Genomic DNA, 27,794 nt, shown 5'->3' with positions numbered 1-27,794 from the left:
TGACTGTTGGCAAACTTTGTTTTTGGTTAAAGGATCCTAACTGGAGTAGCAGGATTAAAAAAAAAAAAAAAAAAAGTTAAAAAAACCCACTTTCCCTCTTTCCTCCCATAGTGAAACTTAGATTTTGTTGCTTCTGATTTGAGGCCGATAGGGAGTTTACTTATGTCCACATGATTGCTTTCTGGTTGCATTTACGATTACTAGAATTACAAATACTCCACTGTTACTTCTAGTCTTCAGCCATATGTGAGTCTGCTAAGTTAATGGAAAAAAAAAAAAAAATCTCAAGTTTTTGCTTATCTTTTTTTCCCTCTGACTGGCATATGAAAGACAATGATTAAGTTCCTTAAATTCAAAAATTAATGAGGGTGCTGTTACTCACTTTTGTAATTCAGAGTCAAGAGTCCACTGCTACATAAGCTAAAGTCCTGAGGTCTAGGTTTCAGCTCTCAGAAGCATGATCATTAAAGGGTATTCACTAGAAAGAAAAAGTTGAGTCCCAGCTCCAGCAACATCACTCATAAACTCCAATATACTTCTAAGCTCTCCTTTTTCACTCCTGAAGAAACACATTCTTATGGCCCAGAGTTCATTTCTGGTTTGGGTTGCCCCAAGGGTCATTTTGGGAAGTGTTCTGCCTTTTCTTCCACATTAATTTTATTAGCTAAAGAGATGATTTGCTCAATCAGACGTTTTCACATGTTCTTTTACAGAGGAAATGCAATCATCTACAAATAAGTTTCCTATTAAAATGTAGTACTCACAACACAGTTCAAAAACAAAATGACTTTTTTTTTTTTATTAAGAGCTGTTATTTATAAAGAGACTAACTTACTGCTGAAAATCCCAAAAAGGACAAACTGGTTGAAATTTTCACAAGAGTGGAAAATATTTAATAAACTTAGAATGTTGGGCTTATTAAACTACAGTGTTATTTACAACCATAACATATCAACCACAAACACAAGAAATGTGTTTGCATGGCATGCTACAACAGAAGCTTTATTCAGTTCATTCAGAAAACATTGGCAAAATAAATTTCAGTTGCAAATTCACAGATACAAGCTTCAAAGTATAAAGTCGTATATAACAAAAAATACAGGTAATATTTTATAACAATAACTTACAGATACAAACTAATGATAAACTACAATTTCCACAAAGGATTGTAAACATTTTGCACACTTGTCAGTCCTTTCTTTTAGGCAAAGTGCTCTTTTGATGACAAATAAATTAACAGATACACACTAGAGTGAACTATTTCCAGACAATACAAAAAAAAATTTGTTTTTTTTTTTTCTTGTAAACATAAATTTTACGAAAAAAATGAAGAATCAATAAAAGTGTCTTGCAGGCCAACTACAGATACATACCTGGGTAGTAAAATGATGTTGGAAATGCTTTGGGTGTTAAATAGAAAATTAACATCAATAACTTTTCAATGATATTTTATACATAATAAATGACAAGTTTATATCCTTAATCATTTCTATCCCTGAATAAAGGAATTAGGTATGACTTATTGGCAGTTGTGTCACTGAATGGGGTAACAAGGGCTGGAGTCCAAGAGTTGTTGGTGAATGAGCTATAAAATAGAAAGAAATTTGTGGATCAGCTTTGGAGGGTGAATAAAACAGAATTTAAAACAAACAAAAACAAACCAAGGCAATGTGTTTTCATTACTCATTATAGCTGAGGGCACCATGCGATACTCACTCCACTGACCTCAGCAGAGCATTAACTTATTCAGAATAGTGAAAACAGGATTAAATAAGAATCTAGGAATGGTTTTACCCCAAATCTTTATTGGGGACCACAAATTTTACCACTTTAATGTCCTCCATCCATACCCCATTCACTGCACTTCACCCTGCAGCAAAAGACACATGAGCTTTGTCTGTAGAGATGTTCTCAGCTTTAACATGAAGGTGTATGTATAGGATAAGCCTTCAAATTCCCATTCATTAATGCTTAACTGCCTCCTCCCTCAACACACTATTAAAACACACTTGACTCAGACAGCACTACAGCCTTCCACGTGAACACACAATTTTAATACTAGTGTAAATAAATGGTGACAACGGTACAGGCTCTGATTTATGTAACCAAAACTTAAGATAAGTTTCCACTTTCATTAAGGCTATGTCTCTTTAAACCAACCCTCATTTCAGAAGAACTAAAAAAAACTGGACAAATTTTTTTTTTAATCTACTTGAAGTCATCAAAAAGTAGTGAGAACTTGCAAAGTTAAGTACCAAAAGAGGGAAAGAAAATGAGACTACTCTTCCGCCACAAAGTGAGTGCCAGTTTCAAAAGAAAAAGGAATGCCTGAGAGACTGAGAAGTTTAGCAGAGCTTTCAGGAGTTAGACCTTGCTGGGTGATGGGGAAAAAAATCACAGATCAGAACACAATGAAAAAGAGAAGCCCTGGTAAAACACCCCAGGCTTTCATTTGGGATCCCAAAGGGCTAAATCCAAGGAGTAGTGAATGAGAAATATACCAGTCCTCAAGAGGACTGATGCCTGATTGGATTAAGCTGATCTTCCCCTAGCCTAAATTCCTGCCAGATAAAAACTAAATCCTCTCTGGTGGAAGATATCATCCAAAGCTTCAAATTATTTCTACAGTTCTTCATACCCAACATCAGCAATACAAAAAAAGAAAAATTACCAGGCAAAGAAAAAGACATGATTTGACTGAAAACAAAGAAGAAAAAATGAATAGATCAGACCCACAAGAGATCCACATATTGGAGTTATCAGACATGAATTTTAGTAAAACTATAATTAATAGAAGAATAATTTAGTTAAGGGAAAAAATGACAAAACAGATAATTTAAATACAGGACTGGGAACTACACAAAATAATACAATGGAAATTCTAAAATTGAAAAATGCAATAACTAAACTTAAGAACTCAGTGGATGAGTTTAACAGCAGATTACATGTAGCAAGAATTAGTGAACTAGTAGATAGGTCAAAAGAAAGTACCTGGATGAATTATGGAAGGTCATAAGGCTGGAAAATGTGAGAAAGAGTTTGAGATATGTGGGAAATGGTAACAAAATCTAACATATATGTAATTGGAGTCTGGGAAGGCAAGGAGACAAACAATATTTCAAGAGACAAAAGCTGAGACTTTTCCATAATAAAAGATATCAAAGTACATATTCAAGAAGCATGTATAAGTACATTATAACAAGAGTTCTAAAAACTGAATAGAGAGAGAAAAAGCTAGGGGGAAAAAGACATTTACTTTCAAAGGAGCAAGAAAAAGACCAACACTAATGATGTCAGGTCAGTTAGCTATCCATATGCAAAATATCAAAAACAATGGAAGCCAGAGACAGTATAATCACAATGAAATACTGAAAGTAACTGCCAACCTAGATGTCTCCATCCAAAGAAAATACTATATACAACTGCATCAAAACAAATACTTAGAATAAACCTAACAAAAGATGTACAAGATCACTATACAAAAAACTTTAAAACATAAAAGAGAATTTGAAGATGACCTAAATAAAATGGAAAGATAAACTATGTGCATGGTGTGGAAGGCAATATTAAGATGACAGTTCCCTACAAACTGATCTATAGATTTAACGTAATAGACTGCATAAAAATCTCAATAGTTTATCTTTCTTTTTTTTTTTTTTTTGGTGGAAGTTAGTAAGCTGGTTAACACTTACGTAAATGCAAATAGCCAAGATTAGGCAATACAATCTGGAATAAGAGGAAAGTAGGTAGACTGTACCACTGGACATCAAGAATTACAGATCTAGTGTAATTAAAATGGTTGGGTACTAGCACAAGGATAAATAAATACACCAACAGAACAGAATAGAGGGTATAGAAATTGACACATATAATATATGGACTCTTGATTTATGACAACTGTGGCACTACAGAGAAGCTTGGAAATTGGTATTTCCATCAATGCATCAGAAAAACCTCACTCCCTATCTTACACTACATACAAAATTCAATTCCAAAAGGATTTTAAATCTAAATGTCAAAGGTAAAACAAAATTTCTAAAAGATATCATATATAACCAGCAAAACGTTTACTTAAATACCGAATATATCAAGAACTAAAATAAGGAAGGAAAAAAAAACTCCAAATACGCCAACAGACCAGCAAACAACAGACATTAATAGGCTCTTCGTAAGAAAGGATGTACAAATGCATAATGAAAAAACGCTCAACATCTCATCAGTCATTAGGAAAAAAACAAAAAAATAAGATACCATTACACATCTATCAAATTGGCTACAATTAAGAAGTTAGACCATATCAAGTGTTGGCAAGTATTCTTCTGGGCAAAGTGTAAACTGGTTCAATCACTATGGAAAACTTGTTTGGCAGTATATACTAAATTTGAGCTATGTGCATCATATGACCTATGTTCTATTTCTAGGTACATACCAAACAGAAGTGTGAATTAATGTGCACCAAAAGGCATGTACAATAATGTTCATAGTAGCATATTCATAAGAGCCAAAAATGGAAATAATGCAAATGTCTATCAAACATAAGATGGATAAATTGTGGTATACTGCTACAGTGGAATTTTATACAATGAAAACAAACTACTGATCTTGCAACAATACAGATGAATCTTGAAGAATAGAAATTGAAATTGAAAGAAGTTAAATATACAAGAATATATTCTGTATGGCTCAATCCATATAAAGCTAAAAACAGGCAAACTAAAATATGGTTTTAGAAGTGAGGGTAATGTTATTGGAGGAAGAGGATAATGACTAATGATCACTACACACCTGTCAAATTGGCTAAAATTAAAAAGTCAGACCATACCAAGTGGTGGCAAGTATGTGGAGCACCTTTTGTCCAGGGCTGGTAGGTAGTTACTTGATGACACGAGGGATAAAGGGCATAAAAGAGGCTTCTTGTGTGTTAATTATGTTTTACTTCTTCATCGGAGTAGTATTTACATGGGTTTGTTCACTATATACCAAGCTCTATACTTACTTATGTGTGCACTTTTCTGTATGTATGTTTTGCTTCAATAAAAAAGTTTAACAAAACTCAGTAAACCCCAATCTAAAAATCTGAGTGTGAAGTGCTACTGTCTCTGATCATAAGAAAATTATTTAAATATTTATCAGGTAAAAAGCAAAAAATAAAGTACAAATCAAGCAATAAGAGTCACCACTGTATTTTAGCTGTAAATGGGGTGTTTAACTTCCCTCTTAAAATGTAGTCACGGAAATAAGAATGTTTAGGTAGTTCCCTATTGCACCCTCCCACAATATTTTTCAGCTACTACTGAGGTAATATTTTGAAATGTAAATCCTATTAATAATCTAATATTAGAAGTCATCAGTTATTGGTTGCTTGGGGGACAGCTGTTAAATGTTGGGATACCTACCATCCATATAACTATGCAGCGCAGTTAGCATTGTCCCGTCTTGGGGCACGTAGGCAGAATAACCCATTTCATCTAACATAGGTGGAGACAGCCTGGAGGGTGGGACTGCAGTGACTGGGGCAGAAGATGAGTGATTAGGACTGACGTGTTTCTTGTGGCGTGCTCTACAATTCTGAAACCATACCTGAGGGGGGAGAAAAGCAATGCAGCTATGTCACATATCAGCTACTGAGCACATTACCAACTCGGTTTAAAAATGACATGCAACCTCAATTACTCCACAGCATAAGCACAGTATAAATCTAACTAAGCTTTTTAAGAGTTCTGTAGACAGAAAAATAAAAAAAGAAAAAACTTGGCCCAAATGACAATGATCATCTTCTTTGTTCAAATAATAACTCTGGTGATTTACTTAAAAGCTGAGTCTATACTAAAAACCAGGGCCTTGGTGGTGCAATGGTTAAGAGCTGGGCTGTTAACCAAAAGGTAGGCAGTTCAAATCCATCAGCTACTCCCTGGAAACCCTATGGGGCAGTTCTACTCTGTCCTATAGGGTCACTACGAGTTGGAGCCAACTTGATGGTACATAACAACAACACATTAAAAACCAGCTTCAAAAAAAAAAAAAAAAAAAAAAAGGCTTGAGAATTCCAGGTTTTACTACTGGCATTTGGGACAAAAAGAAAAATAGAAAAACCCTTTTAATCAGAACTTAAAAAAAATCTACTAAATGTATTCTTAGACACCTGCTGGACTTATTTTAATTCCTTGTTCAAATGACACCCCCACTGAGAACGTAAAGCTTTCTACAAACCTCTTGATTCAGTTATTCCAGTCACATTTTTAACCTGCTGAGCTCAATTTCTCTTAGTGAATACACAGGCTATTCCCTAAGATGCATGTTAAGGTCAGGACTGTAATAAGAAAAAAAAAAAAAAAAAACAGTAATGCTAAAGTAGAATAAAATCCAAACACATTCACTGGTGAAATAGTTCACAAAATGTAAAGAGCTAACCAACCAGCTGTCTACTCTATCACAGAAATAAAGGAAGCAAATTTACATCCAGGTCAGGGGAAGGCTAGCCTGACCACAATGCTTCCAATAACTAATCTGCCTGTGTTTGAATTCCCTGCTATCAGATAAACCTCTGGAGTCACTGGGAGGTGCAAACGGTTAAGCACTTGACTACTAGCCAAAAAGTTGGTAGTACAAACCCATCTAGAGGTGCCTCGGAAGACAGGCCTGGTGATCTGCTTCCAAAAGATTACAGCCTTGAAAACCCTATGGAGCAGCTCTACTCTGCACACACAAAATCGACTCGACTGCAACTAACAACAATAAACACTGACTGTACAGTGTTTCTGTATTAAAATATCACTGTATCATTTATTTGCTATCACTCCAAACAACTTGTCATGAGAAGAAAGAGAAGTGGAGGGATAAAAACTTTGAAGGAGTTAGGACAGGCACATTTTGCACTCAGGGGAGAAGGCCAAGTAAAGGTCAGAGGCATAAGACTGTCCTAGGCCAGTAGGTACTTACTTGATGGCACAAGGGAATAAACTCATTGCGAGTCAATTCCAACTCATAGTGACCCTATAGGACAGAGCAGAACTGTCCCAGAATTTTCCCCTAGAGTTTCCAAGGAGCACCTGGTGGATTCAAACCACCGACCTTTTGGTTAGTAGCCGAAGCACTAAACCACTACGCCACCGGGGTTTCTGCACAAGGGAACAGAGGGCTGATTAAAGTGGAACAGAAGGATGCAAGAAAAGAATTCAGAAGAAAAAAACTGACCTTCTTTCAGAAACACACCCTGCACCCCAGGCTCAAAAATAGAATGCTGGCAAAACAAACTCACAGCATTAAAATTAAAGGAATAAAAATAGTGACCACTCACGATTTAAAAGGGGTATGTAATCCTGAGCAGGTGGCTGAAAGGTGGCAACCAAAGAGTGCTTCAGGGGCAAGACTTAAGCAAATTATCAAGGAAAAGGAGTGGCAGTCACAGCCTTCTCCCCCACCCTCTGGGGAGTTAAGACTCTCAGATACCTATACAGCAGCCACTACCCAAAGTCTCTGCCACACTTGTGCCCACAGACTCTGTGAACAATAGGCGCCACTGCTGTCACCAGAACCACCCAGCCAAGCTGACATACTCACACATCCTCTTGTCTGTAAGGGGGAACTGCAGCCGTCTGCCCTTTCCCCTGACAGTGCCCAGAAGACTCAAACTACAGGGCCACAGAACTACATATAACCTAATACACACCACACTACAGTTCCCAGAGTTTCTTCAAAGTACCTTTTTGTCTCCAATAAATTATATACTGATTGGAACCTACCTGTTTTTTAAAAAAAAAAACAACAAAAAACCTCATCTTTCTATTAAAATAAAAAAGAATGACAGATTTGGAAATAAAAATAAAGATGGTATATACACAAATAAATATAGTGTACATAAACAGCAGAATAACTACCTTAATACTAATTAAATAGCTCTTTGGAAAGGTCATTTATAAGTAATCACACAGACTGAGGTTTGCAAACACAGCATCATGTAACCTGACAGCAAAAAATACTAAGGATTCCAGACGTCAGACGGGAAAAAAAAAAAAAAACTTTTTACGTTGAGTGCTACCCAGCTTCGAAATGCTAATACATGTCCATTTCCCTTTTCTCACTGACCTAAAATTTCCTCCTTCTATTTTGGAAATCTCCAACAAGAGTTAAAATTTCCTTTGAACAACTTTGAAAATTTTAAATTCTAAATCATAAACTACATATGTTGAAAACGGACCATGCAGATATTCTGCCAAAAGAAAGAATAATTTATAAAATGAATCTCTTAGCAAGTCCAGACAAAGAACTGGATATAAGAATTTAGTGTATGAAAAAGATGGAATTTTAAATTGTTGGGAAATCATGACTTACTACATGATTTAGGGAAAACTTGCTAATCATCAGGGAGAAAAAACAAATTCTTACACCTCACGTGTAACCAAAAATCAATTGCACATAAATTAAAGTTTTGGTGAAAATAATTAGAACCATAAATATTTAAGGAAACACTGGTATAGTTTCTAGATGGAGAAGCACAACAAAGGCCAAAACTATTGAAGAAAATATTGAGAAATTTGAAAACAAAAAGTATAAGAGTTCTATATGGAAAAAAAAATGAAATTGATAACCATGAAAACTTAACATGATACGATTAAACATCCATAATAAAATCAGTGAGATGGAAAGAAATAACACAACAGAAAAATGGGATAAAGACATACAATTATAAAAATTACAAAATGCAAACAGATACTTGTACACCAATGCTTACTGCACCACTATTCACAATAGCCAAAAGGTGTAAACTGCTTAAACGTCTGTCAACAAATAAAAGAATAAACTGAGAAAGATGTAAAAGAATGACAGTATTCAGGATTTGTGTAGGTTGGGGAAAAAGGAACTCTTGTATGCAGCTACTGGCAGAATAAATTCATACGAACTTTCTGGAGGGCAATTTTTATACTATCAGTTAAAAGTTCTAAAAACTGTTTTACCTTTTGACTCAACAATCTCACTTTTAGGAATTTATCCTAAGGAAAGAATTCAACAAGTGTGCAACATATATGTTTGTGTATACATACATATGTATACACACACACATATATATACTGTTGTTCTGTGTTGTCGATTCCAACTGTTAGCGACCTACGGGACAGAGTAGGTATTCTTTACAGGAGCAAATCACTAGGTCTTTTCTCCTGCGGAGGCACTGGTGATTTCTAACCGCTGACTTCTGGTTAGCAGCCAAGCACTTAACCATTGCACCACCAGGGTTCCATACATGAACACACACATACACACACAATGTTGCTCACTGCAGTATTGTTTGTAATAGTGAAAAACTGGAAACAAACTAAACTGCTATGCTAGATGTATACAACCATAAAAATGATGTAGATCGAATATGAAAGGGTATTCCCAGTATAATGAAATAAACAGCAATACCTTTATTCTATTTCTGTAAGATACACAAGTAATAAGTCATATATGTGAAAGGGTATGTGAACAGTAATTGTATCGAGATACAGAGTGTTAAAGAAAAGTAAAATCGCCCATCTTTTATTCTTTGATTTCAGTACATTGATGATCTGCTGAGGTACGCAGTCTCACTAACTAGATGTATTAGCTAGTAAAAGTGAGACTGTCTCCATGTATCAGACCATTGTTTCCCCCTAATATTTGGGTAATTTAGTTTACATACTAGAATCAAGGCCTAGTAATCAAAGCTCTTTTCTTAAACTTTTCTAAAGTGTTGTGCCAGACACTCGGAAAGAGTCTGTGACAGAGAGGTTATGATTACTATTTTGAGATCACAGTAACTAATTCTTCAAAAATACTGTGAAAGATTATACATCTAAATTATATACATATATGCTGCATATGTATACAGGAGCCTGAGCCCTGGTGGCACCGTGGTAAAGAGCTCAGCTACTAACCAAAAGCTTGGCAGTTTGGATCCATTAACCACTCCTTTGAAACCCTGTGGGGCAGCTCTACTCCGTCCTACAGGGTCACTATGAGTCTGAATTGACTGGACCGGAACAGGTATATGCATATAAACTATATGTATATTTGATGCCAATGCTCCTTCTTTTGCCATCTTATCAAAAATAATTTAACATTCAATTCTCACATATTAAAAACCAGCATTCAAAAATACATTCTCCTACTGTTAGCGCTTGAAATCAAGTTGTTGCTAGCTGCCATCCAGTTAAGGAGCACAACGCAGCTTAACAAAATGCTGCCCGGTCCTACACTATTCCCATCATCAGTTGCGGATCAGACCTTTGTGATCCGCGGAATTTTCAGTGGCTGATTTTTGGAAGTAGGTCATCAGGCCTTTCTTCCTGGTCTGTCTTAGTCTGGAAGTTCTGCTGAAACCTGCTCAGCATCACAGCAACACACAAACCTTCAGTGACAGACAAGTGGTAGCTGTGCATGAGGTGCACTAGCTGGGAACTGAAGCTGACTCTACTGCATGGAAGGTGAGAATTGTACCACTGAACCACCACTGCCCCCAGAATCAAGTTAACTTCTTCCAAGTACCCATTAAAACCCATTGCTGTCAAGTCGATGCCGACTCATAGAGACCCTACAGGACAGAGTAGAACTATCCCGTAGGGTTTCCAAGGAGCGGCTGGTGGATTCGAACTTCTGAACTTTTGGTTAGCATCCAAGTGCTTAACCACTACACCACCAGGGATCCTCCTCAAAGTACTGGTGAACTAAATACCTAGAGATAAGCCCTGGTGGTACAGTGGTTAAGCGCTCACTTGCTAACTGAAAAGTTGGCAGTTCAAACCTACTAGCCGCTCCTCGGGAGAAAGATGTGACAATCTGCTTCCGTAAAGATTTACAGCCTTGGAAACCCTATGAGGCAATTCTACCCTGTCCTATAGGATCCCTACGAGTCAGAATCGACTCAATGGCAATGCATTATTAAATACCTAGAAATTACATGACAGATACAATAGGTCGGTACACCTTCCAATAATAAGAAAAGCCCTCAGAAGGCCTTCCATTCTCCTTTGCTTCCAATCATACAGGAACAATTCAGGAACTTCAAAATAATCTACAACATAAAAGCCATGAATTTGACCTACCTGCAGCAGTTATCTTCACTGAATGCACAGTCTTAAAAGAAGGAACTATCAGACCATTGCATCTAAAGTACCTCAACACAGGAATATTTACAGCTTCAGGTAGAGGAAGATTCACTTACAGGCACAGGAAACTCACTACCTCCAATGTAGCCCATGCCATTTTTGTAGCCTTTTGTGCTGAGAAAATTCTCCATCCTTAGTGAAATCTGCCTTTCTCTACATTCTTTTCCAGTCTTAATTCTGCTCTTGCAAGACAGTCTTTCACGTATCTAAAAGGTACCCAACTCTCTATACGTAGAAGCCCTGATGGTGCAGTTAAGTGCACGGCTGCTAACCTAACAGCTGGCAGTTCAAACCCACCTACCAACTTCATGGCAGAAATTCCTGGAGATCTGCTTCCGTAAAGACTACAGCCAAAAAAACCCTGTGGAGCAGTTCTACTTGTCACGTGGAGTCGCTATGGGTCAGAATCGAACCAACAGCACCTAAGAACAACTCTGTATACCAGCCCTTCCCTTACCATCGCCTAACCTTCTTTTCTCTAGATAAATATCTCTGGTGCCTTTAATATTAGCACACAATTTCTAGATCTTTCAGAATCTTGGTAGCCTTTCTTTAAAGGCTTTTCAGCCTTTTCAGAGTGGTTTCTTGTCAGCCTCTTTTTAAAATCTGGCACTCTGAAATAAACACAATACCTTGCCCATCTGAGGTGCTGAGTGATGGGACTCACCTCATCAGAGAGGCTCCTCATGTTGCAGTCAAACAAAACCTCTAGTACCCTAGGTCTTTATAGGAGATACAGTACAATAGGGTCTTTATCATCTGTTACTTTGTACAGATGATTTGGTAACTATGTCAGGCTTAATGAAAATAAACACCTGTTTATCCACTGCCCAGAGTCCCTGGGTGGTATAAATGACTAACAGGCTCAGCTGCTAACTAAAAGGTTGGAAGTTTGAGTCCACCCAGAAGCACCTTGGAAGAAAAGCCTGGTGATTAACTTCCAAAAAAATCAGCTACTGAAAACCCTGTGAAGCACTCTGACGCATATGGGGTGTCTCTATGAGTTGGAGTCACCTCTATAGCAACTGTACTGGTACCTACCACCCAACTTAAGAACTAAAACATTATATACGCAATGTAGGGCTTTACCTTTTTCCCTCCACTGGATTTTATCTTGCTGGTTAGGACTACTTGCTTTTATTCCTTAAACTTTTTTGAACCTTGAGTATCGCTTAAAAATTACTTTCCATTTTCCTGATCTCTAACATCTTGACCCAGCTGGCCATCTCCTTTTTGAAACCAACCCGCACCCCTCCGGAGCGTGATGCTTCTGCACCAGACTCATTCTTTGGTTCTGGCTGTTACTATGTCCATTCCAACAGTATCTTTTACCCTGCTCTCTCTCTAGAATTTATTCCTTATGTTTTGCTGTCTATGATCTCTTGGTAAAGGATCGCATCCAATTTCACAGTTTTAGCCCTCTTTGCCTGAGTCCTGTTCATCCTTTCAAATACCTGTTTACATGCCCAACTGCCACTGTCGCTACATAATTAGCATAACCAAAAGAAAATTCATCTCCCTCACCAACTACTAAACCAGCTTTTCCATTTTGACTTTAGTATTCCTCTTAATGGCACCGTTCCCAGAGAGTCATCTCTGACTCTGCTTCCCAATTTTAGTTTCCAAGTTGCCTCCACCCGCCCCTTTTTTTTCTTTTTTGCTCTAGCATCCAGCACCTGCCATTAGGGTAGAGTCAATAAAAAAAATGCTTCTTGAATTAATTCCAGGACCACTACCCCACCCCTAAGGCTCTTTTTAAAGATTACTACTTGCCTGGGAGCCTAATTTTTCTGTCTACCTCTATCTAGCCTCTCCCATCTCTAGTTCTTCCTATGTATGGTCTCTCAACTTTTCTTCTAAAATCACTTATCGTGGCTTTCCCTTGCTCAAGACTGAATTCTGCATTCATAGGCCTTTCCACATTAAGCTCTGACCATTTTATCTCCTATCATTTCCAAACATAAATCCTACGTTCCAATAAATCTGTTCTAATTCAACCTTCTCTAGCTTTCTTCACACTACTCCCTCTACCTGGATCTTTTGTGATCACCATTAAAACCCCCTACATGTACACACACACGCTAACTCAATCATAGAAAAGTAGAAATCGCACCGGCTCAGAACCAGATCTCGTTTGGAAATACAGTCGTCTTTTTTAGCCTGAGGATCTTGGGGTTGCTCACTACAGTGAAGTAACATGTGCAGAGAGTCATTTGGCAGAGTCATGACAGCCTAGTCTAAGCAGGCTTGTCATAAGGTTTTTAAAAATTGATTTAGACTGTAAAAAAACCTAAAATGGAAAGCTAATGTTTAATATTTCTTCACAAAGAAAAGCAATGCACTCAATAAAGACCTAGAATTAGAACTTGTAGTAGCTCTGTTGGTTAACCTTTAAAATAATCACCTGTATCACACGTCTGCTCAAGCCTGTTCTTTCTGCCAGTTTCTGGAGGGTCTGTGCATCGGGGTTGTTGTCCTGAGCAAACTGTGCTTGCATAACCTGTTTCAAAAAATGTAGGTAGTAAATGGCTGAAAATAAGCAGCTGTCTTCAGCATTCTGAAGACGCAAGAAGACACATACAACAAAATGAGATACTTGTATTTTTTTACTTGAAAATCACATGGAGAAGTTTGTGTAAATGATAAATAATGCATACCTTGTACATTTACACACAAGTTACTGATGCTTAGTTCTTTAAAAAATACATTTCTACATAAAAGCTTGTTTCAACTATGGTGTTAAAAACACCTTCACCTTTTCCTTCTTATAAACCCACAAATAGATCAATAGCTTAAGTCTATTTTTGTCTTTTGTTAAAAACCGCCGCATTAGAATGCTTACTAAAATACAAAAATCATATCACACTTATCTCTAACCTCCACAGAACTATGGAGCCTTCAGTTGTGTAGAGAATAACTGTACTCTCCACTATGTTCCCCATATAATACTATCAAAAAAAAAAAAAAAAAAAGAGTAGAACTGCCCCATAGGGTTTCCAAGGAGTGCCTACTGGATTCAAACTGATGACCTTTTGGTTAGCAGCTGTAGCTTTTAACCACTACACCACCAGGGTTTCCCTAACACTATCAAAGCCCCTAATATAACCTTAAAGGAGCCCTGGTGGTACAATGGTTAAAGTGATCAACTGCTAACCGAAAGGTCAGTGGTTTGAAACCACCAGCAGCTCTGCTGGAGAAAGACGTAGCAGTCTGCTTTCATAGAGATTTACAGCCTTGGAAACGCTATGGGGTCACTATGAGTTGGAACTGATTCGATGGCAGTGGGTTTTGGGAATACAATCTTTATTGGTCTGCAAATAGTACACAACCCAACAGATGGGGTTCACTTTATTGTAATGACTCTGATTGTTTTGAGCATCTGCTGTACGCAAAGAAATATCTGGGTTCTTAAAAAGAGACACCCATCAGCCCACTAAGAATTTCCCAGTGCCCAAGCATTTATAACTGAAAAAGCTCCCAGGTGATTCTGATGTGATCCTTTGGATTGAAATACCACACTAAGTGCTATGAGATTCATGGGAAAACACAACTGTCCCAGTCTCAATTTCCTAGGAGAAAAATGCAAACTTGCCAATAACCACCCATAATACAAGGCAAAAAGGGAAATGCAGGAAGGGAAGAACTGGCAGGGTGGTGGGGGTGGGGTGGGGGAGATACCATAATAAAAGCACAAATCAAGCACTTTGGACTTACTCAGAAAGAGAATCATTATGGGAATCAAGAGGGATACTTGAATTTTACTTCTTGAAAGTTGATCAATCAGGGAAGTATTATAAAATGTAAAGACTGTTTTATAAAGAATGAGGGGAGGGGAGTCCGGCATCCAACATGACTTTGCTTGTCTGCGCCATGGGAAGGGAGTAACCAACCTACCTAAAGACCTTATCACCACTGGCCTCTACACCCTACCCTTTCCACCAGGCAAAATTAATTGTACTCTTCACTGTGTTCCCCATAATCCTATCTTCTGCCTGCACTTGTCATACGGTAGTGAAATACAGTACTTTGAAAGTCTAGCTCTACACAGCAGAATGTGAATTATTCGATGTTTAAGGGAACATCTTAATCTGTATATCCCTAGAAGTTAACTCTCCCTTCCTGTCATAGTGTGTACTTTGTGACAGAATAACCTTGAGAATGAGGGAAATCTAAAGACAGTGTGGAGAAGACAATCAGCGTTGCCCTGGGAAACCTTATTAGGTTTACAAATTATATATTTTTTCAACTAAATTATCTCTAATTAGAGACTCCTAGATTAAGGTATTCCTGGCATCCTATCCAGCTGCATCGTGTCTACACGCTTAAACAGTATTGTATGGATTTTTGCTTTAAAAACGAACAGAATCAGCTTGAAGTTTATAATCTTTCTCAGTTCACTTCATTCTTCCTTGTCTACTCCAAACGTGTTACTTTAATATCTTCATGTGTTAACAGAGTTGTATTTATACGTAGTTGAGCATGTAACATTCCAGAAAGCAAAAGAATGAACAAATTACGTCTTTAATTTTTTTTTCCAAAGAAAAAAGCTAAACATGTATTTAGGGATTTGATTGTAAGGTCATTATTGATAATTTATAAAAACAAAAACAGCATGCTTTTCACATATGCATTTCAAATTCGTAAGTTTAATAATGTAACCAAATCACAGTAAAGCAACTTTTCTTAAAGTGTAAAGCAAAACTTAAACCAACACTGACAGTTTTGAATTTGGATATAATGAAATAAAAGTAATATGTGATCGCTTGTCTTTTAATAGTGCTAGGTTTTGGTCTCAGAGAAAACTGTTTAATTTCTACTTAATTTCACTATTCTCCAGCTACTAATGCTGCTGAAATCCACCCCATTCCTTTACTCAGCTCTTCTAATGTGGTCAGTGAATAACCTCTGCTTTGTAAGGCCAGAAGGTCTACCTGAATCGTAAGCAGTCTGCATGGTAGTAGCTGACCAACTAGCTGGGAAAGTAGATTAAATCAGCTGCTAATCTTGGCATGCTTAACATAGCAATCACTGAGCAAGTACCTCCCAACTACAATAAGGAAACCACAATATTCGCAGGAACTTCTTAAATATCGCTTCTGCAAACAGGACAGTATTCAAAATATTTTTCCACCACATCCTGTGAGTATTTTTTCTTCTCATAAGTTTGTAAAGAAGAATTTTGGGAAATTATTTTATTTATTCCTCCCATTTTAACTCTTTCCCATGCAGATACTTCATGAATAGTCTTGACTCACTCATTGCTCACCTATAGTATTTTATTATTTTGCTAAATTCAAGTACTACTTGAATACATTCAGTTTTCAGGTAAGACGATCTGACAATAAGGGTACAGTGCCTGACTAGAAGATCTGGCAAAAAATAAATTATTCAAGTTTTTAAAAACTCTACAGCTATCCCAGATTCCTAAATTATAAAGAACTCCTTGAGGACTGTTATCTCATTTGTTTCAGTCTTCCCTGGCATAAGATAGATGCCAATAAACATCGAATAAATGAAAGCATGCTTTGAAAGCGTATCACGTCTTTTTTTTAAAATCTATAATTCTGATAAACAATTTTAAAAACTTATGATTCAGATCACATTTTCACACAATACTCCATGGCTTAAATATTTTATGCATGTTTGCAGTTTAAAATTACAATGCTATCTACAAGATTCAGGATCTTGCTTGTTGTTTTAGCTGCTGTTGCCATTAAGTGGAGTTTTGTTAAGGTTCATTTCCGCACATGGTCTCCTGGGGTGGGGGACCATATAAAATGAAAAGACCATGAAATGAAAAGATTTGGGAAGAAGGGTCCAAATCTCTTCTTGTTCATTCCCTTGGTGTCCTACCCTGAGAAGTGAGTTCCCATACCTCTTGGATACGTCTACCTACCTCAAGAAATTGTTGCAAGAGTTAAAGGAGATAATGTTGATAAAACGCCTGGCATAAGACTTACCACACAAACACCTCAACAATTATTGTTTCTTCTTATTTAACTAGCATATATAATTATATCTCTATGAAGTTCATATATGTACCTAAAGTGGTTTCAGAAATTCATATTTTTTAATAATAAATTTTTAAAGTTATCAACACTAATTATAGCTAGACCTCCGTAGAAATAACCCATTATAAAAATATATTTATATTAGGGATATTTTAACTCAGACACCTTTTAGCTACTGGATATTTTGCCTAGTCTCCCACATGCACTCATATCTTCTAACTTAGCACTTTATGTGATCTTCATTAGAACCCAATGAGGCATCCTCAAAAGCCAAGTTCAAACAGAGATATTTCTTTAATATGCCTCGTCTTTCACTTGCTACTTATTGACCATGTATTTTATGCCTAAATTAAGAAATCTAAACCAATCATCTATTTGGAAATTTTCTCCAATGGATCTAGATTTAATGCTAGATTGCCTTCCAACGCCAATAAGTTCCATTGGAATATTTGTGTCACGTCAATGTTTCATTCCTAATCATTCTCAAAGTAAAAATTCTCTCTTGAAATACCTTTATTGTATTCATCTTAAATACTATCAGGTCTCTGAATACTACATGTGGTTTTTCAAAAAATTATTTGTTAACATTGCATAAATGTTCTGAGCTAAAATGGATACTATGTATAAAGCACCCAGCAGTGCCTGGTACATGGTAGATGCTCAGTAAATGTTACTTTACTGTAACATAAAACAAATACCCTAGCCACATTAATCTTTTAGAAAATGTGATTTCGTTATCTGAAAAAACACCAAAAAGAATCATTATATGTGCAGACATAAAGATAAAGCAAGGAGTAATTACTTAACTACTTTCTTGACTATTTGTATAAATCAAACTTATGACAACCATAGTTATATTTAGGGTAGACGGCAACAGGATTAATGGGTTTTATACTGAAAATAATCCCTCCTTTTTCAGGGGCTATAATCAACCTTTAACATCAACTTATAAAATTGCTCCCTCTACCCCTTTAAAAACAAGAAGAGTCTACTTGATTGGAGTCAACCAGCAGGTTCCTGTTTATGCTGAGGTATATTCAATTATTTCCTACTCAGAAAACATACAATCTTGTCTATTAAAAGGCTGATTGCGGTTTGTTTAAAACACCAACACATCAGTGTCCCATAGACTCACGTACAGTAAGTCTTTTCTGTTAGGAGTCTCAAAACACTGTCTTCTATTGCAATTATATGTAGTAAATGCTTGGGTTAAACTGATTTTATTGGGGAAGTCAAGACAGCTCAACATTTTGTTTCCACTTTAATGTTGATACTAACAGACCCCAAAGAAACAAAGCTTGAAAGACTAGTTTATATCATGACTCTGGAAATACTGGCAAACATTTTAGGGTAATAAGTATGTTTTCATACATTCACGAAAGCACAGTCTAACCTTTTACAAAACATAAATATGTTTTTAGGTAGTAGCATGGAGATTGTTGGGGTTTTTTGGGTCAGGAAGGGCTTCCAAATCATAAATTCATTGTCACGTCTACCTGGAGCTGATCTGCTGTAAAGCTGGTCCGAGCTCTTTTTGCTGGCTTTGGATGATTTACATCTTGCTCTGTGAGGAGGGCACCTTCCACACTAATCCCATTACCTGCATTTAAAAAAAAAAACACAAAATACCTGTTGGTAACTCAAAATAGTCCACCAAGCATATGATAATAGGATTCTTGCATCTCTCAGCTTGGTGTGAAACTGTATATATCTTCTGGGTTGCAAAACCCTGTAAGTTCTAAAACAAACTACAAATATTCCGCGGAAACAATATTCCATTTATAGGCTTGTATATTTAGTCAAAAGTGAAAAAAGCTAGAAGTATACATTTAAAGCCCCATCCTTAGGAAAGCAAATACAGGGAAACAACTGGTTACATAAAGAAAAGCAGGACCCTAAATTCAAGGCTGCTGCCTGAGAATATGGCACAAGGCTAACAGACACAGCACAGCTTTCCATGTAAGTAAACAGATGGGGATTATCACTAACAGTGGAGTACTTAATGAGTTTTACCACAATTACACACCACAAAACATAATATATTTAAGCTAACCTTAGGAAAAATATTTAATCCCTGTATTCACAAAAGACTTAAAAGTATTTTAAATATATATTTACCATTTTCCACTTCTCTTTTTAAATTATCCAGCATGCAGTCATAATGAACTCTGCAGAGAACTTTCTCTTCCACCAAAGCAAACTCCTCTCCCGTGGAAAGTTGCCTTTTGCAGGAGAAGCAGGCAAAGCATGCCAGGTGATAGACATTTCCCTTGGCCCTCCGGACCCAGTCAGTAGAATGGATGTGCCTCCCACATCGAGAGCAGCGAGTTCCATACCTTCTACAGTAAATAGAAGGACAGGAGGCAAAGACTGTAACGCTTGGCAGGATATTCCTCAGTCCAAGATTAAACTAACACATTGTGTTACTCATTGGATTAACCTACATATTTAAATCTGTTGAAAATGAAACAGAATTCAATTCCTCTAAAAGTCAATATGGTAAGCAATTAAGACATGGCTGCATCACAATTCAAAACTATTTTATAAAAACAAAACTTTATTGTTACCCTAAGGGAAGACTGGATTTTTTTCTTTTAAAACAAATGGAATATGAGTCTCAATCTCTCGTTTTAACAAATAGTGTATTTATAAGTTTACATGGCGATTCAAGATACAAACCATACATACACTCCAGGTTGAAAACCTGTAATTGCAAAAATATACCAACTGAAGATGAATTTTACAATAACAACTTCTTAAAACCAAGTTGAGATTATTAGAAAACACTGTGTGTGTGTGTGTGTGTGTGTGTATAAACATTCAAAACTGACAATATCAAACAATGAATAGAACAGAAGTTCTTCACCCTGATGCCTCAGGAAGGAAAACTCAGAAATATTCCCTTTGGTTGAAAAAGCTATTGCATTGGGAAAACTCAGAAATATTCCCTTTGGTTGAAAAAGCTATTGCATTGCCTTCCACAGCGAGAAAAATGTTTATCTAAAACTTTCAGACATATAAAATGCAGGTTAATCCTAACAAAATGTCAAAGCTAGTTGTAATTATTTTTTTCCTCCCAGTCTTAGTGACTAGAGTCAGTTCTCCTACCACAGTTGCAGACGTGGCCTGACATACCCCGATCAACTGAGATTAGTACATGTGTCTGTTCTCTGTTCATTAACACATGTTTAAGGTTCATTTTTTTTTTAAAGTTACTCTGAAAAACTGAATCCTAACAATAAGTTTCAGAATATAAAAATATGAAGCAAGCATTAAAATGCCTGAAGAACTAGACTTTCAATAAATCTTTTAAAACTAAATCTTTCAAACGGCTTTAAATGACCATAAAAATTAAGATTAGTACATCTTAAGTGAAAAAGGAGGCAAATTGCTATTATTGTTGAAGAAATGGAAAGCAAATTGATTAGAAATCTGTTTTTGGTAGTTACAAAATTCTGTGTCTTTATAAAATAATGGACTCTGGGTTTAATGCAATGCTTTAAATTACTTAGCAATTTTATTCAATTCAATAACTCTGAAATCACTTTTTGAAATGGAGTATAAAACAACTTAGTTTTACAAACTTCATTATGTATTATTAATTTACCTATTTCACAATTAATGTTTTTTGTTTATTTGGAAGTGCAAATAAAGAAAAAATAATTTTAAAAAGTCATGGTTAAGAATGATTTCAATTTCTGGACAGCTGTCCATGAAGAACTAAATCCTAGATGAAACATCACAATTAAACAATTATAAAGAGATGGCACAGAGAGTATGTTACACTTAAAATCGTATCCAAATATAACCTCACAAAACAAAGATCAAAGAACAGACAAAAGAAAAGATTTTTAGGAAGAATAATTAGGCTTGGTATATTTATGATACTGGTTCTTTTGATTAATATAATTTATCACAGTCTCCAAACTGCTGGCATTTTATAGATGTATAACTAGGGAACATTCAACATCATAAACTAGTAAAAGCTTAACGAAATCTTGGTATTTTGCCCCCTCGATGATTTTGTCTTACCACCTCCCCCCAAACAAGAGACTTTATCACAATAAGTCATCTTGCATTTCATACTTTGTACCTGGGCACAGCAAAAAAAGGTTTCCTTATTTTAGTACCTAAAATTTTCATTCCCAAAGTATTATTTTAAATTAGTTTTAGTGTACTGAATTCCTAAAGGAGATAACATTCTTATTTTGTCTTAAAATTATACCTCAAAAAACATGAACGTATTCTCATTTTAAAAATTCACTATATAGGAAAAACTGGACTTCAATAAATAAAACTGAAAAAGAAAGCCTACTTACAAAATTTTCTCTGCATCTCTTTGGGATGAATTACTTGGAGGGCCTATTTTATGAATAAGCAGTTTCATAGAGTACCTGAAATAATCAAGTTTGCAGAAAATGTCTTTGTCTTTAATATAACAGCTGGTGTGCCTTCCCAAGGAGGTTCTGCAGACACTGCAGGAGAGACACCGGACATGCCAGCACAGGTCATTCACCTGGGAAGGGAAGAGGGGGTGGAGCAAGAAGCCATTCTCATACCACACCTGAGGATAGCATGCATTGGTTTTGGTCTTTAGGCAATTTAAAAAGCTGAGCCCTTAATATTTTAATATGTGCTCTGAACATTTTCATCTCAAAGATGATTTACATAAATATACATCTAGATATATACATAATTACACTAGCATATTCCACACTTCAATTTTTTTTTTAAAATTCCTTTGAGGAATTTAGAGTATTCTCTTCTAATATGAACCTCTATGAACATAGGAAAAATGTGTATCCTAAATACAGGTTTTTCTTACACTAAACTCTCTGCACCATGAAACCGGGTAGCTAAGGAAGGCAAGCCACACACCTTCTCAACCTACTTCTTGGCCAAACAGCTATTAAACTGTGGTTAAACAGAGAGAGAGAAAAAGGCAGGTGGGGTGGGGGGGAGGCCTTTGTAAAAGGAATTCTTACCTTTATAAGGAGGTCACACAACCATTTCCCTAACAAAAATTGCTAAGGTAGATTTAAATATGGACAGGACAGAAGCCCTAGTCCCTTCTAACATTAAATAGCTGTACAGAAATAGTGAATCTTCAGAGGAGTATCGTTTAACTTGATCTGATTACTGGAGAAAAAATTAACCTGATTATAAATGATTCTAAAAAGGTATTCGACCATTAAACGGTGTTTGATAAAACAGTGATTTATACTTTCTAAATAGGAACAATTCAGGGAACAAATCATAATTACCCTCACTTTAAATTGTTACCTCTGTACTATAAGTACAACTTTAGCCTTGCTTGAAGAATGAAGACGTGTCTTAGACTGAACTGGACTACAACACAGGCTCCTAAAGTTTGCTTTTGTTGAATGGACAGAGAACTAGGTTTGCATTCGATTAAGTTTCATGAAACAACATCAACGGTGCAAAAACACTAGTTACACCCTACAAATGGATCAAACGCCTAAAATAGGAAAGTAAGTTATTGCAAAATATGGCTTTTGCAATACTATTTCATAATAAAAATCTGTTCAATGATTTTGTTTAGTACTGCTCACGTTTTTCTGCGATATGAAATATAGTTACAGAAGCTGAAAGAAAAAAATTCCATTGTCTAATTAAAATTATGTAAGTATTCATGAGTGTATCACTTATTAGTAAAATTTTTAAAGTTTTTAAGTTTTGGTCTTGCTCTCAAAGAATTACATGCTCACTATAGAAACTAGCAAAGAAATAATTTTTAAAATCTGAGAAAACTAGAATAGAAAAATATTGACAATGTGACATTCTTGTCCTGGAAATAGAAATCTATTTTTGTTCTATTTTTTCCTAAAACAACCCAATTGTGATAACATTTATAATTACAGACTTTTTAGGTTTCCACTCTTTAGTGCCTCTCTGTATTTTGATCTTATCCATATTTGTTTGTTTGTTTTCAGCAAGGGTAGATTCATGCTTCAGGGCACAGCCATGGCCTCCCTCTAACTCTCTGCTAAAGTCAGACCTAATGTCTGGTTTGGCATCTTTTCTCAAAGTATACTTTACAAAAAGATGTTCCTTTGTCTTCCATTTCTTTGCCAGGGAGGAAAGTAAGGCGAAAAGTGAAAATTCTGGAGGATATAATCCTCCCCTGATAACTGGTATTAACTTTGTATAAGCCTAAACCTATGAACAGGACCAAGCCAGAAATAAACACCAGAACAACAGGGCACTGAAGTATTAGATGGGGCATGATTACATCTAACTCATCTTTTTCCGTTCTAACTCCATTTTATCTTAAGACATGATATCTATATAAACAGACTCGCACACACAATATCTACACTAGGTCAAACAATTATTTTTTACCAGTGACTCAAGTTGAATCCAAACTTACCTGGAAGAATACTCAAAATGCAAAAAAAAAAAAAAAAGTCTATGAAATCTAGAAATACAATCATGTTAAACTTCAGTTAGAGCTAACATACTAATATGCACAATAAATGGTAAAATAAAATTGTATGTAGAAGAGCTCAATGAGAACATTCCAGTCCTGTTACAAAGGAAGGCTTTATATATCTTAGATATTTTATAAAATTAAGATGAACATTATAAATAATTGTATCAATTTCACAGTGTGTTAAGAATCACTTGGGACATAACCTTTATCTTTTCTGCTATAAGGTACTAAAAACCTTTATAATCCATTGAGAATCATTCTTAAAGATCATGCTAATTATCAAGAGAGCTCACTGAAAGCAACAAGATCCAAAAGATGGTTTTGAAATATTCAAAAGATTCAGGTCTAGAAACATTGAAAATGAAATCGTCTAAGAATGCAGATTTAAAGAGAAAGCCAAGTTAAATTGCCAGCTTTAAGAATCACCCACCAGTCAACATTAATCATTTTTAATGTTTTTATTAAAACTTCTTTCAGCGCTTTATTTGGGTTGTAGCTATACGGTATTCATTCCCATTTTACAGACAAAATTTCTGCTTTATACCTTCAGAGCCCTGGTGGTGCAGTGGTTAAGAGTTCAGCTGCTAACCAAAAGGCTGGCATCTGGAATTCACCAGCTGCTCCCTGGAAACGCTATGGATCAGTTCTACTCTGTCCTATACAGCCACTATGAGTCAGGCAGGACTGACTGGTTGGCAATGGGTTTGGTTTTGGTTTTACACCCTCAGTTAGAAACTTAAAGAAACTCATTAACTTGCTGTTTGCAACTCACACTCATAATTAATCCTGTTGAAAAACTGGGAGAACAGGGGACATAGAAAGTGAACTGGCTTGCTACTAATTCAGTAGGAGAGACTATTATTTTAAACAGTGGTTTTAAAAAGCTACTGAAGTTGAAAAACCGTACTAGGATTAAAACACTGCAATGACAAGAACTGTGACCTCAGAATTTCTACTCCAAAACTCCCCCACAATATTCTAACAGAAAAGTAGAACAAATTAAGACAGTCAACTTTCAAACCACCACTTGAAGTACTTCATCCCCAAACTTCTTTTTTTTGTTTTTTCCCATCAATTTCCATTTATTTTTCGAGCAATGGCGATGACATTAAAAGGAGCACTGGGTGATCTTGTATTAAACCTTAAGTGCAGAAAGGTACTAAATTTTTAATTAAATGCAAGTCTATAAATTTTTACTTTGGAAAAACCTCTGGTAACTGTAAATAAACATAAGAGTATGTTTAAAAAAAAAAAAAAAAAAAAAACTCCAGAGAAGATCATTGAAAGGCACTTTACGGTTCTGTAAAGGAGATACCGCAAAGGGAAATTAGTTAACCTAACACGCCGACCTGTAACTTTTATAAGCCAGCAGAAACTTGGACGCTACGGGGTTGTAGAGACCACAGTCACTTTGGCGAAACAAAGATTTAGTAACGTAATAAGCCGGAGCCCAGATAAGCCTCTATGTTTCAGATTGTATAAAGGTTGTCCCCACTTCCTTTTCCCTACAAGTCGGTGGCTGACTCCAGCACATCCACCCAGAAAATCAGCACTTCTAGACCACGATGTGTCGGTCACACGCAAGCTGCTTGGCAACGACATAGGGGATTCTAAGATTTCTACTCACACCCTTCCCCACCGCATGGAATCGTCCTAGACTGGGACGATTTGTTCGAGCATGAACTTGAGTGAAAAGAGGGGAAAAATAAACTTTTCACTTTTCCCCAAGCTCCCACGGTAGGTAACCCTGCACCCCTTGGGCCTCGCGGCCGCGGCACCGCCCTACCTTGAGAAGGTACTTGTCCACGATCTCCAGGCCGCAGCTGTTGCACACACACTTGCTAGGGGGGCAGCCGGAGCCCGAGGCCATGGACCGGGGCGAAGACGACGGGGACAACGGGGCCGAGGAAGAGCACGAGTCCTCGTCCCCCGCTCCCTCGGGGCTCACCTGCAGGAGGCCAGGGGGCGCGGTCGCAGGAGACTCTAGACCCCTTCTCATCCCATCTTCCCACGGGGGCGCCCCCACCGCCTCTCCTCTCTTCCCACAGGCCACCTCCCTCGTTAAGCCCCCTCTCCCCCGCCCCAGGTCCAAGCTCTGGCCACGCAGACGTCGGCGCCACCGACCCCTGACCTCGAGGACCCGGAGCGCCTCCCGGCCCTGCCCAGCCCACCCCACCATCCAGCTCAGCGTCCCATCCTGCCCCGCCCCATACCCTCCCCTCCACCCGTTGCCAGTGAGGCCTGTCGAGCCGGGGAAGGAGCACTGGGACAGCGGCCTTTCGTCCAGCATCCCCTCCCCAAGGCCAGTTCGTCAGCTCCCAGGTCCCTCCCCACTCACCAGTACCCCTTCCCCGGCGCCCTTCCGAGTCCTCCCGGCCGCCAGGGCTGCAGTCCGCCCGCACTCCTCCGACATGAGCCCCGGGCACTGCAGGGTGGGAGGGGGAGAAAATGGAAAGAAACAGAGACCAGGAGTTCGGCGCAGGCAGACACGCACAGCTCGAGTCTCGGCTTCACGGCACAGGAGGCGGGCTAATGAAGGCCCCCTGCGCCCCGGGCCGCGCGTGCAGCCGTCAAGGCGCCTGGACTCGGACGCCACGGACGCGCAGCCTCCCTCGGCGGCCGGCTGGCGGGCCGCGGCGGCGCAGCTGGAGTTCGCTGGGAGACGGCCACCCGAGCAACGAAGGCTCGCCGGGCAAGCTTGGGCGCTGCCCGGGCTCCCGATCTCCAAGGCACGCCGAACCACACCGGTCCCCTCCCCCCCGCCGGGGGTAACAAGTTAATAACAATCATCTTGGCACAAAGCGTTTGCTTGCTAGACGTCAATCACGGCGGAGCGGGGCTCACCCGGCTAAAGAGGATGCGGGGGGAGGAGGAGTGGGAGAGAAGAAAAGAGGACTGAGGAGGGGGTGGGGAAGAAACTTGATTTAATAACCTCAATTAAAAGAGCAAGACATATATATTTTTTAAAGGGGGGCTTTTAAAAGGTGAAAAGGTTTAATAGGATACTTGAAAGCTAATTACAGCGGGATTTAAGGAGCCTGGTGTTTGTTCCGATGACAATTTGAATGAAAATGCTTCAGATTAAACCGAGCCAGTAGCTCTTTCGTAAACTTACAGCAATTAGAGCCGCGAGTGATTTACACTCGTTTCTTTAAGGTGTAAATTGCCACTTATTGCTCAGTAAGTCAACATTTGAGCTACTAAAGGATTATTTTTAACCAGCGTAAAAAGCGGCCGAATAATGGAAAATATCCAGCTGAATTTAATTTGTACCATTTAAAAAAACTCACCCAAGCTTGGTCAAAATGTTCTAAAGCAACATACGCGTTACTCAAGTGTTTCCAAGCCTTTGCTGGAGTTTTGTTCTTGAACGAAAACGTAGCCTCTCTGGGCCTTTTCTGCCTTCGTTTACGAAAACTCTAGCTTGAGGGAAGGGATTGGGAGACCCCAGAACTCGAGTGCCTACACCTCTGCATTTCTGACTTTTCGTCTCCCTCCACCCCTTCCTTCGGTAGCACCAGGCAAGATGCCGTCTGAACCCGGGGGTCTCCCGGACCCTCTGCCCGGAGCCCGCGCAGTTGCGCGAAGGCCACGTCCTCAAAGAATTTAACCAGAAAAGCCTGCGTTCGTCGGAGTTCCCTGCAGGCGTCGGACTTCTCCGCAGGCGTCGGAGCAAAGAGATGGCGGTTCCGGTGCAGATCCCGCTGAGGCTCCCCAAACAGGCTACAGATGATTTCCAAACTTAAAACGAGAGACACCCATGGGTCTCGCCTCCAGAGTGAAGTGAGAGCTTATCGGTTTCCCCCATCCACTCTGACGAACGGTGTGACCAGTTGCTTGCCCTGGGGTTTGCTTCTTTTGGTTTTTTAGATATAAATGGCCTTCCTGGCCCGCCCTGGAAATCCCGGGGCCTTCTTATACCCACGTCTCGCTCAGCCTACCTGTGGGCCGAGATCCCGCGGCAGCACCGGGCGCCCTGCTACTGGAAGCGTGCCTCTGAGCCCGCACGTGTCCGCAGGCGAAGGGGCTCACGGAGCCGTGTCTCCATTTGGTCCCACCTGGCAGCCGCCCTGTCCACCCGACCCGTTCTCCTGGGCCGCCAAGACCACAGCGAAAAGAACAAAAGCACGACCCACAAGGACCCGAGAGCGCCTTAGGCACGAAGCTTCGTCTCCCACATTACAGTCTCCATGCCTCAGGTTA

General features: G+C 38.3%; 1 protein-coding gene across 1 annotated transcript; it reads right to left on the bottom strand.

Annotated features, from left to right (window-relative positions):
* Positions 1–864: 864 nt before the first annotated feature.
* On the bottom strand, positions 865–27,794 carry LHX8 (LIM homeobox 8). The gene is made up of 9 exons (XM_004369066.1): positions 27,728–27,794; positions 25,930–26,016; positions 25,378–25,539; positions 21,532–21,653; positions 19,256–19,476; positions 18,634–18,737; positions 13,531–13,626; positions 5,397–5,580; positions 865–1,585 (listed from the first exon to the last, which is right to left on the bottom strand). The coding sequence occupies exons 2-9, from the start codon at positions 26,002–26,004 to the stop codon at positions 1,509–1,511; spliced, it is 1,041 nt and encodes a 346-aa protein (XP_004369123.1). The 5' UTR covers positions 26,005–26,016; positions 27,728–27,794; the 3' UTR covers positions 865–1,508.

The sequence above is a fragment of the Trichechus manatus genome, unplaced genomic scaffold (assembly GCF_000243295.1).
Source record: "Trichechus manatus latirostris isolate Lorelei unplaced genomic scaffold, TriManLat1.0 scaffold00003, whole genome shotgun sequence".
NCBI classification, from domain to species: Eukaryota; Metazoa; Chordata; class Mammalia; order Sirenia; family Trichechidae; genus Trichechus; species Trichechus manatus.
Note: the sequence above shows the minus strand (reverse complement) of the source record. Positions and strands in the feature narration are given on the sequence as shown.

Coding starts and splice junctions, on each gene's coding strand:
- LHX8 (XM_004369066.1), bottom strand. CDS start 26,004: ATGTCGGAGGAGTGCGGGCGGACTGCAGCCCTGGCGGCCGGGAGGACT. Junction 18,738..19,255: donor AAAAAGAGAAGTGGAAAATG/GTAAATATATAT, acceptor TTTTAAATGCAG/GTAATGGGATTAGTGTGGAA. Junction 1,586..5,396: donor GCTGCATAGTTATATGGATG/GTAGGTATCCCA, acceptor TCTATTTTATAG/CTCATTCACCAACAACTCTT.